Source organism: Gopherus flavomarginatus, chromosome 2 (genome assembly GCF_025201925.1).
Source record: "Gopherus flavomarginatus isolate rGopFla2 chromosome 2, rGopFla2.mat.asm, whole genome shotgun sequence".
In the NCBI taxonomy this organism is placed as follows: Eukaryota; Metazoa; Chordata; order Testudines; family Testudinidae; genus Gopherus; species Gopherus flavomarginatus.
The window spans coordinates 217,002,484-217,014,538 of NC_066618.1; the positions used below are offsets into that span (position 1 = coordinate 217,002,484).

The window sequence follows — 12,055 nt, forward strand, 5'->3', positions numbered from 1 at the left end:
CAAGATGGCATCAGAACACTCCACAGAGTTAACGAGGAACAGGCAGTGCATCTTAAAGACAGGGTCAAAAGGACAACATGATGGATAGATCTGTTTGAACCAACATGATTAAAGAGGGAGATAACAACCAATCAGGGGCTGTTCCTCAATACCTCAGTAGGGATGAGTAATTTGTCCTGTAACTGTACAAAAGTAGGTCCTGGAGTACGCATCTTTGTCCAGCCTAGGGGGCAGTGGAGTGTCCTGCCACTGACTGAGCTGTGTCCATTGCCAGGGGGCACATATTCGTAGTATGTCCTGTGGAGTCTATAGGAAACTATTACTGTGCTTCGTTTGACAATAAACCTGGCTCAGGTTCCTTCGCACCTTACTAGAGTCTGTGGTCTTTAGGGGTTCTCTCGGGGTTTGCTGTGTCACCTATCTGCGCAGAACTGGGGCAGCACATAAAGGGAACATGCACGCAGCCGACTGTTATCATCATCGAACAAGAGCAGAGCACCACACTGGTAGCCACTGACAACACTTGCCTCTAGATAACACTTGGTGTTTGGCACAGGCAGGCAAAAGGTGACTGGGGTTAGCATGGGTATGCACAGGCAAGAAGGGAGGTTTGATTACAGGGCCCTACATGGCTTACTTCAGATAAGGACTTGCAAGAATCCAGAAACAGCCATGCTCACTGACTTCCCTTGGCTATGATTTGATATGCCCAGTTAATGCCAACAACTAGAGGTTGGAATTATCTGCCCCATATAAAGCACCATTTTTAACAATCACAGTTATTGCCAATGCTTTTTACATTAGATGTGTCTATACCTAATACCACCCCTTTGGTAACAGCTGGTGTTGCTTGCTCCCCTCCAGGTTTGCTTTCATCAAGTCATTGTGTCAATCTTACCTTTGGAGATCAGTGATCACTCACAGTTAAAACAGTTACCTTTTCAAGTGTAACTTGGCATGTACACCCATTATCTCATCCCCCAAATATTCTACTGTTGGACCCAGGCCCTTTTATAAAGGTACATTAGATGTATTTGGTTAGCAGGAGCATCAGCTGTGCTTCCGAAACAAGGCACTGTTGAAAATGGAAACATCCACCACCTAACAACAATCACTGTGTATCAAAAGCAAATTCATTTTACCTGAATACATAGTTTATATATTGTTGGTCTAAATCACTAGGGAGAAAAAAGAAAAAAAAATAAGAGTTCTATCAGTAAAATAGTCTAATGGCAGCACTTTCTAGCTAGCAGTGATTTGAAATATCAATATATTAATTAAAAACATTTAAATGGTTGTAACAATATATCAAGTTTATTGCTCAGTCGTCCTTACTAAGGAAAAACGCCCATTAACTTCTATAGAAGTTTTGTCTGACTAAGCACTGGGCCCTTAAGGTATGTCTACTTTGCAGTGTAAGCCCAGGGTTCGAACTCAGGCACAAGATTAACCAGCCTTCCACCTACACACAACTCACGCTAACCCAGGGCTCGGACTCAGGGTCCCAGGACTGCAGGGGGATGAAAGGTGAGCCTGAGTCAAGCCGGAACCCAGCTTTATTTCTGTGCAGTGTAGCTGTGGCCCCACTGGACTCGTACTCTGGGAATCCACCAAAAGAATTCCACAATCTCATGGGCTGACTTTCTTTGTCCTCAGGAAAGGCAAGTTTGGTGGACAGTCAAATTTTCCCACAATGCACCATGAACAAAGGTCTGGAGTAGCCACCTTTTGGGAGGGCACTAGAAAGTCTGGGACAGGGGTCGGCAACCTTTCAGAAGTGGTGTGCTGAGTCTTCATTTATTCACTCTAATTTAAGGTTTCACATGCCAGTAATACATTTTAACATTTTTAGAAGGTCTCTTTCTATAAGTATATAATATATAACTAAATATTGTTGTATGCAAAGTAAATAAGATTTTTAAAATATTTAAGAAGCTTCATTTAAAATTAAATTAAAATACAGAGCCCCCCGGACCGGTAGCCAGGATCCAGGTAGTGTGAGTGCCACTGAAAACCACAGGTTGCCTACCCCTGCCCTACGTTAACAAACCCAGGGTCTGCTAACTCGAGTTCTGCTAACCTGAGCTTACACTGCAATGTAGACGTACCCTTCGTTGTTAAACACACATGGCAACCAGTCTGGAAAATAAATTTCAGTCTAACCATATTATAATACAGTTTATACATACATATCCTGCAACCACAGGCACCCATATCCATATATGCTACTGCAGAGTAATGACAGGACAAATATCCAGGCTGACTTGATTTCAAAGGAGTTACTCACATGAATAAAGTTACGCAAGTGCTAAAGTGCTCATAGGATTGGGGTACAATTTTCAGAAGTGCTTAAATCATTAAGGCACCTAAATCTCATTGAAAGTCCATGGGTTTCAGGTACCTAAGTCACTTAGGTGCTTTTGAAAATTTTGTCCTGCATCTGTTATAGTGGACAGAGAGAGAAAAAAGAAAAGTGCAGACTCTGCAGCACTCAAGCTTAACACAAGCCAACGTTTTTAAAATAACTGTGCCAGGAATCAAGAGGTATGTTTTTCTGAATTGGGCCATGATTCATTAATAATGTACTGTTGAAAGTGAATTCAAGCATGAGTTAGCAGTGTTCATCTTAGTGCTGTATACAATACACTTAGGTGTAACGTAAGGGTGACAGTCAACGCTTTTCATTTTATCAGAAAAGTTACTATTGGTCAGTCGGTAGCCATCAAAGAAAGCTAATGTATCAAGGGTCACCTCACTTATCTCAATAAAGCAGAGTAGAGAGGCCTACAGTTTACCTGTCCTCTAAATAAATGTCTACCCTTCTGTGATGGCCATGCCTTTTCTTCAAAAAAGAAAAATATTTAAAAAAAAAAAGTTACCTTAAGGAACTAGTTTTCCAAAACATGTGAATGATTTTGTAAACCCCTGTAATTGAAATGACATGTGTAACTGGTCTAATATACGATCATTCTGGTTAACATAGTGTATTCATTTGATACTGGTACACGCAGATATTTGTACTTTGTACCAGCAAGGCACAAAGGATGCACACAATTGCTAACAAAAATAACCTAAAGTAACTGTTCTTCAGGGCACATCTACACTGCAATAAAAGACCCATGGCACAGCTCCTCCTGGCACAGATCAGCTGACTCAGGCTTGTGGGGTTTGGGCTGCAGGGATATAACATTGTAATGTAGACTTGTTGTCTCGGGCTAGAGCCCTGGCTCTGAGACCTCACAAGGGGGTGGGTCTCAGAGCCCAGGCTCCAGCCTGAGCCCAGATATCTATACTGCAATTTTAAGCCCCACATCCTAAGTCCCAGGAGCCTGAGTCAGCTGATCCAGGCACTGACATTCAGTGCCACAGGTTTTTCATTGCAGCACAGACATACCCTAATAGTTCCTTAGTGTGCTTTGATCTATTCCTGTTTCAAAGCAAGTTAGATCAAAAATCACTAGAAAACAGTGCATGCCTGCAGTGTCCACGTGGACACTTAGGGTATGTCTACACTACAGGATTATTTCGATTTTACATAAACCGGTTTTGTAAAACAGATTGTATAAAGTCAAGTGCACGCAGCCACACAAAGCACAATAATTCGGCAGTGTTGTCCATGTACCGAGGCTAGTGTCGATTTCTGGAGCGTTGCACTCTGGGTAGCTATCCCGTAGCTATCCCATAGTTCCCGCAGTCTCCCCCGCCCATTGGAATTCTGGGTTGAGATCCCAATGCATGATGGTGCAAAAGCAGTGTCGTGGGTGATTCTGGGTAAATGTTGTCACTCATTCCTTCCTCTGTGAAAGCAACGGCAGACAATCATTTTGCACCCTTTTTCCCTGGCAGATGCCATAGTATGGCAACCATGGAACCCGTTTTGCCTTTTGTCACTGTCACCGTATGTGTACTGGATGCCGCTGACAGAGGCGGTACTGCAGTGCTACACAGCAGCATTCATTTGCCATTGCAAGGTAGCAGAGATGGTTACCAGTCATTCTGTACCGTCTGCTGTGCCATTGTAAATTGGCAATGAGATGACGGTTATCAGTCGTTCTGTACCGTCTGCTTCTGTCATGGGTGCTCCTGGCTGACCTTCGCTGAGGTCGGCCAGGGGCACAAAGACAAAAATGGGAATGACTCCCCGAGTCAATCCCTCCTTTATGGTTTATCTAAAAATAGAGTCAGTCCTGCCTAGAATATGGGGCAAGTGTACTAGAGAACCAGTGTATCAGAGAACCAGAAAGCACAGCTGCTCCGTGTCAGATCCCACAGAAATGATGAGCTACATGCCATTCTAGGGGGTGCCCCTGCAACAACCCCACCCGTTGCTTCCCTCCTCCCACAACCTTCCTGGGCTACCGTGGCAGCGTCCCCCCATTTGTGTGATGAAGTAATAAAGAGTGCAGGAATAAGAAACACGGAGTTTTTAGTGAGATAAAATGAAGGGGAGGCAGCCTCCAGCTGCTATGACAGTCCAGGCAGGACATTAAACAGTGGCGGGGAGAGGAGCCCAGCATCCCACTGCTATGATAGTCCAGGTAGTACAGAATCTTTTCTTTAGACATGAAAGGGGGGAGGCTCATGGAACTCAGCCCCCAGTTGCTATGATGAGGACAGTTACCAGCCGTTCTGTACCATCTACCGGGAATCATTCCTATTTTTACCCAGGCGCCCCCGGCCAACCTCATCTGAGGCCAGCCAGGAGCACTCACAGGATGATGAGGACAGCTATCAGTCCTTTTGTACAGTACCATCTGCCACTGGGGAGGGGAGGGGAGAGGATGCTGCTATTCAGTGCCGCAGCACCACATCTACCAGCAGCATGCAGTAGACATAGGGTGACATATAAAGAAGTCAAGAAACGATTTTTTTCCCTTTTCTTTCATGGGGGGGAGAGGGATGGTAAATTGACGACATATACCCTGAAACACCCCGGACAATGTGTTTGACCCTATAGGCATTGGGAGCTCAGCCAAGAATGCAAATGCTTTTCGGAGACTGCAGGGACTGTGGGATAACTGGAGTCCTCAGTACCCCCTCCCTCCCTCCATGAGCGTCCATTTGATTCTTTGGCTTTCCGTTACACTTGTCACACAGCACTGTGCTGTGGACTCTGTGTCATAGCCTGGAGATTTATTCAAATGCTTTCTCATTTTGTCTTCTGTAACGGAGCTGTGATAGAACAGATTTGTCTCCCCATACAGCAATCAGATCCAGTATCTACCGTATGGTCCATGCTGGAGCTCTTTTTGGATTTGGGACTGCATCACCACCCGTGCTGATCAGAGCTCCATGCTGGGCAAACAGGAAATGAAATTCAAAAGTTCGCGGGGCTTTTCCTGTCTACCTGGCCAGTGCTTCCGAGTTCGGATTGCTGTCCAGAGCAGTCACAATGCTGCACTATGGGATACCGCCCAGAGGCCAATATCGTCGATTTGCGGCCACACTAACCCTAATCCGATATGGTAATACCGATTTCAGCGCTACTCCTCTCGTCGGGGAGGAGTACAGAAACCAGTTTGAAGACCCCTTTATATCGATATAAAGGGCCTCGTTGTGTGGATGGGTGCAGCGTTAAATCAGTTTAACGCTGCTAAAATCGGTTTAAACGCGTTGGTAGACCAGGCTTTAGTGTGCAGCAGACTACTGTGGAACAGGTTGTCACAGGATGCAGCCCTCATTGCTGGACTGGCACCTCCTCCAGGTCATGCTGGGGATTAGCTCAAGGCCAACCCATCCAGGGTCTGCACATCAGCACTCTGTCTTTGCTCCTGCCTACAGCTCCTCTCGCAGCATCCTCTTCTCAGCTCAGCCCTCCAGGAAGTCGTCATTTGTATTTCCCCCTTTCAGGAGGTGGGGGGGAAGGGGTATCTCTGTCCAACAGTCCAGCCACCTCCCCAGGGGCAAGTGTGGGGACCAGGGCCTGCCCACTACTCCAAGCCCCAACCCAGGGACTCTGTAAATAGCAGCCTCCTGCTGTTCTACTGTCAATGCTGCTCTGTTTCCCTGGGCCACTTCCCCATGGCCCTAGCATCTTCTTTACCCTCACCTCAAGGCACTCAGCAGCTCAGTCCCAGGAGCTTACAATTCTCTCAGCCCTCTAGGGATGCAGTCCTCACTCCCTGGGCTCCCAGCAGCAACTGACTCTGCTCTGCCCTGTGGCTCTTTTTATATGGGACCACTGGTCCATGACTGGCTGTTCCTTGCAGCCTCTCTCCTATTGGCTACTTCTTGTGCAGCCTCCCCAGGGCTGTATTAACCCCTTCTCTGCCAGTGTGGGGTGGATGCCCCATCACACAGATTAACACCATAGCTTGTCCCAGACTAGAATAGAGTCTCTAGGCACTATACAAACATAAAGTAAGAGATAATCCCTGCACCAAAAAGTTTATAATCTTAATAGACCAAGTGGAAAAGAAGTACTATTATCCCCATTTTACTGATGGGGAATTGACACACAAACAGACCAAGGTCCAGATCTTCAGAAGTATTTAGGCACCAAACAGGAGGATCTAGGTTTGAGGGACTTGCCCAAGGGCATACAGCAAGTGTATTGCAGAGCCAAGAATTAGCTCAGGTTTTCTGAGACCTGGTCCAATGCTTTAGCCACAAGACCACCCTTCTAGGGGTGGTGATTTTAAAGGTGTAGCTGAATCAGGGACTGGTTAATCCTGTGTTTTTAAATTTTTTCCTTCTAAAATGTGTATATGTTTTATTGAGTTGTGTTAATTTAAAATTAGAAATTTTTTATATTTATTTTTTGTAAATAATGACCTATGGCTAAGACCCTATATATTAATAAATGCATTATTATTTAATTATTTCAACTTTCCTGATCTGCAGATTCCATGGTAGCTTAAGCAGTCACGCCTGGAGAAAGAGAGTGTCACTGACATCAGATTTACTATGCCAAAACCAATAATCCCAAAAATTATTCAAATTACAGAAAAATATCCAAATGTCCATAGAAAAGAAAACCACAGTTTAAATTTAAAAATGCAAGAGTATTGTATACTCATATACAAATATAACCCAAAATTTCACCACCCTTCCTCCAGGAGTATGTTCTGCACAGATTTTCAGTATTTTAAAATATTATCTGTTAACAGACTTTTTAAATGAAAATCAGTGTGTGTAAGTAAAGCCCAGACCACAAGCTATTAGTAAATATTTTCCAAGGAAGATCTATTAGTGAGCAAGCATCAAAACCCTGCAAAACAACCACTGTTTATTAAAATTATACGTGAATTTTCTGATCCAGCATTACCATTGACTGCCACGTCTACTTTCTTCTATTGTTGTTTTCAATTAAAAAAGCTATAAAGGCAGTGGGGGTGGGGAGGGAGCTTTCCTATTTTCTGCTGTGCAAGGCAGTATGACAATAAACCCTCTCTTATCTTTCATCAAAGTATTTCTTCTTCTTTCTATCATCAGTTTAAATTTCCCCATTTTCACAAGAAGGCCATAATTTGTCTGCTTAACAGGTTTTCTCTATTTTCTCAGACAAGTTTTTCAAAACTTACCAACACAGATCAAGTGAATTAGAGCCCAGAAATAGCCATCTGGATCAAACTGCAACAGAGAACATCTAAATAAATAAATGCACATGCATGTAAATACGTCCACAAATACTTCTTTTGTATTTGGTTTCACAGATTAAAAGCAATGGGAACTGCACTATAAACGACAACACATTAGGAGAGATTAAAGATTTCTCAAAGGCTCCTTTAGAGCTCAGAGGATCATCCTCCCTCAGCGTATCTGGACTTTATATTCCATGGACCAGCTCATCAGCTGGTAAAAATCAGTATAGCTCAATTGGCTTCCATGCATTGATTTAAATAACCTGAGAATCCAACACCCCCCCTAATCTCCACTCTCTGCTATCAAACCCTGGCATTGCAGCTACTTTTCTTCAAGCAGAGGAGAAGAGACATGACTCCCTCAGAAACCTGTCACAACTAATTATCCTAAATTAGCATAGCAGATGGGGGACTGCTGCAGAGTACTGCAATATGTTTCTTCCCACAGTAGCCAGTCATTCCGTCTCTCTAAGGGTACCTCTACACAGACAAAAAGACCTGTAGTAACATGTCTCAGAGCCAGGGTCAACTGACTCATGCTTGCTGGGCTTGGGCTGCAGGGCTAAAAATAGCAGTGTAGATGTTTGGACACAGGGTCTCAGAGCCCAGGCTCCAGCCTTTCTCCTTTTTGGGTTTCAGAGCCCCAGCTCCGGCCTGAGCCCAAATATCTACACTGCTATTTTTTAGCCCAGCAGCCCAAGACCTGCAAGCCTGAGTCAACCGACTCAAGCTCTGAGACTCACTGCTGCAGGGGTATTTTTGCTGTGTACATGTACCCTAGGATTCTCAGCCTCTGTAGGCTTGTAACAGGAGAGACCATATGACTGGATCAAACAAAGATTGCAGCACAGATCACTAGGCCTGCCCCAGATGTGTACCTTCTGTTACAGTATCCACTCTTTCATGACACACGCACACATACCATAAATATAAAAAACTTCACTGTGGGGAAAAAATGACTTAACTCCTACTACTTAGTTTGTGAGCTTCAGGGAACAGGGTCCCATCTTTTTGTTATGTTTGTGCAGTACATGAATAATGGGGTCCTGGTCTATGACTGTCTATCATAGACAGATGCTCTCCATGCTTCTATGGCATCTTTGTATCTCACAGTCTATAATTTATCCTTACAACACAAGTGCTATTATCCCCATTTTACAGACAGGAAACTGAGGTACAGAGAAGCAAAGTGATTTGCACAAGATCACCTACGAAGTATGTGGCAGAGCAAGAAATTAAACGTGGGTTTCCTGAGTCCCAGGCTAACACCTTAACCACTGGAACATCCTTCCTCAAGACTGAGTCTCTTAAAAGCTACCGTAATATAAATAAATAAAATAATAATGCTCATATACTATGTTATTATTAGGGCTGTCAAGCGATTGATTTTTTTAATTTCACGATTAATCGTGATTAAAAAATTAATCACGATTAATCGTGAAATTTAAAAAATCAATCGCTTGACAGCCCTAATAACACACGATTAATCGCACAATTAACAAGTTAACCACGATTAATTGTGAGATTAATCGCACTGTTAAACAATAATAGAATACCATTTATTTAAATTTTTGGATGTTTTCTACATTTTCAAATATATTGATTTCAATTACAACACAGAATACAGTGTACAGTGTTCACTTTATATTTATTTTTTATTACAAGTGTTTGCACTATAAAAAGACAAAAGAAATAGTATTTTTCAATTTACCTAATACAAGTACTGTAATGCAATCTCTTTACCATGAAAGTTGAATTTGCAAATATAGAATTATGTACAAAAGTACTGCATTCAAAAATAAAACAATGTAAAGTTTTAGAGCTTGCATGTCCACTCAGTCCTACTTCTTGTTTAGCCAATCACTCAGAGAAACAAGTTTGTTTACATTTACAGGAGATACTGCTGCCTGCTTCTTGTTTACAATGTCAACTGAAAGTGAGAACAGGCGTTCTCATGGCACTGTTGTAGCCGGTGTCACAAGATATTTATGTGTCAGATGTGCATGCTTCAACCACCATTCCAGGGGACATGCGTCCATGTTGATGATGGGTTCTGCTTGAAAACGATCCAAAGCAGTGTGGATCGACGCATGTTCATTTTCATTTTCTGAGTCAGATGCCACCAGCAGAAGGTTGATTTTCTTTTTTGGTGGTTCGGGTTCTGTAGTTTCCGCATCAGAATGTTGCTCTCTTAAAACTTCTGAAAGCATGCTCCACACCTCGTCCCTCTCAGATTTTGGAAAACACTTCAGATTCTTATATCTTGGGTCGAGTGCTGTAGCTATCTTTACAAATCTTACAGTGGTACCTTCCTTGCATTTTGTCAAATCTGAAGTGAACTTGTTCTTAAAACAAACAACATGTGCTGAGTCATCATTCGAGACTGCCGTAACATGAAATATATGGCAGAATGCAGGTAAAACAGAGCAGGGGACGTACTATTCTCCCCCAAGGAGTTCAGTCACAAATTTAATTAACACATTTTTTTTAACAAGCGCCATCAGCATGGAAGCATGTCCTCTGGACTGGTGGCCGAAGCATGAAGGAGTATATGAATGTTTAGCATATCTGGCATGTAAATACCTTGCAATGCCAGCTACAAAAGCGCCATGCAAATGCCTGTTCTCACTTTCTGGTGACATTGTAAATAAGAAGAGGGCAGCATTATCTCCTGAAAATGTAAACAAACTTGTTTGTCTTAGCAATTGGCAGAACAAGAAGTAGGATTGAGTGCACTTGTAGCCTCTGAAGTTTTATATTTTTTGTTTTTGAGTGCAGTTATGTAACAAAAAAAAAATTCTACATTTGTAAGATGCACCTTCAGGACAAAGAGCTTGCACTACCGTACTTGTATGAGGTGAATTGAAAAATACTATTTCTTCTGTTTATCCTTTTTACAGTGCAAATAATTGTAATCAAAATATACACTTTGATTTCAATTACAACACAGAATACAAGATATATATGAAAATGTAGAAAAACATCCAAAATATTTAATAAATTTTGATTGGTAGTCTCTTGTTTAACAGTGTGATTAAAACTGCAATGAATCGTGATTATACATTTTTTTGAGTTAATCGCCTAAGTTAATCACGTGAGTTAACCGCGATTAATCCACAGCCCTAGTTGTTATTAAACATAATAGGCCAAGGAGAGAGTATTATAACCCTTCACAAAACTGACTGCGAATTACCTTAGCACACACGCAAAAGCCATGCAAATATATTTCCCCGGCTTGGAAACAAGACTTTCAAATACCAAGGTCAAAGACAGCTGACAAAACAGAACCCACCTGCGTGTCAAACAAAGGAAGGCACCCTGCTGCGATCAGAAGGAATAGCACACTGTGTGAAAGAAAACAAACACCTATAATTCATAACCCAATGCTGCACTCTCAGATCAGATTGGGAGTTTCCATTCAACCCCACACTGACATCCCTTCATTTTTACATAAATGATCACTTTTTCCACCAACAGGAAGGTATTTTACCTATTCTCCTTTGTATTTAACAACGAAAAAAGAATTTAATCAGCAGAAAAGAATACCCATGCAAAATGTACATGAGTTAATGCTGTGGACAAGCTTTGTACTTGAGAGTATTAATTGTATTGTGCCAGATTCTCCCTTATCATCCAGCCCCTTTGTTCCACTCCAGCAGCACAAAGGGGAGGTCACGTTATGGCAATAAATGGCCAGCAAAGAGTTCCACTTGTTGAGGGGAGTTCCCTGCAGTCAAAAACCCAGCAGAGGTGGCACCTGCACCAGCCACTCCTCCCCCAACTCCTAGCGTAGGGAGCACACTGGGGCCACAGTGGACTGAGGGTGCAAAGGAGAGAAGCTCTAATATACCAATCCTCCCCTGGTGTAAGGTCCTTAAAGCTGCTCTTACTCACATGAGGGCTGAGTCAATTGCAGAACCAGGTAGCTATGACTTGCTCTTTGACAGCACCCTTCTCCCCTGCGCCAGGCAGAGCTCAGATGCAGGGCAGAATTAAGCCTGTTTACTTTAATTGTTGTAACCCTCATCCCTCCCCATGTATCCCTTTTTGTCATCTGTTGTCGTCATTTCTTAAATTCACCTAACTCAGAATGTACACATTTTGGGCCAAAGTTAGTGTCTATCTTTATTTCTGCAACACACCATGAAAAGTTAGGAACTCTGGATCAATAGTAACAATAATGAACAATTATTTTGCAGTTAGTTTTCCAGGGTTGTGAGGTGTTTTTTGGTTGTTGGGGTTTGTTTGTTTTTAAAACGTGGCAGGGGAAAGCAAAACCAAACAAGAAAAACTCAGGCATGCTTGATGGAGATAAACCAGTGATCAAAACCCATGTATGACAAGATCATTGGGAAAAAAACACCTGGATTGAAAAAAGTTCTAAAACATCAATGAACGTGTTGCTTCTAAACAGCATAAATGTTAAACTAATCTTCTCTGATTAGGAGCAAGGGGGCAGCTTTACTCTCAAG

The 12,055-nt window shown here is 42.6% G+C and overlaps 1 protein-coding gene across 6 annotated transcripts in view; it reads right to left on the reverse strand.

The window, feature by feature from the left end:
* Window positions 1–12,055, reverse strand: part of TMEM241 (transmembrane protein 241) — an 86,785-nt gene that overhangs the window by 53,404 nt on the left and 21,326 nt on the right. For 4 of the 6 annotated variants that reach the window (XM_050939254.1, XM_050939253.1, XM_050939255.1 and 1 more), the window contains exons 7-10: window positions 10,876–10,927; window positions 7,524–7,572; window positions 2,880–2,925; window positions 1,143–1,178 (exon numbers count right to left, since the gene is read on the reverse strand). The exons of the other annotated variants lie outside the window; for them this stretch is intronic. In XM_050939254.1, the coding sequence (XP_050795211.1) occupies window positions 1,143–1,178; window positions 2,880–2,925; window positions 7,524–7,572; window positions 10,876–10,927 (183 nt within the window). The remainder of the gene's footprint in view (window positions 1–1,142; window positions 1,179–2,879; window positions 2,926–7,523; window positions 7,573–10,875; window positions 10,928–12,055) is intronic. 6 annotated transcript variants of the gene reach the window in all.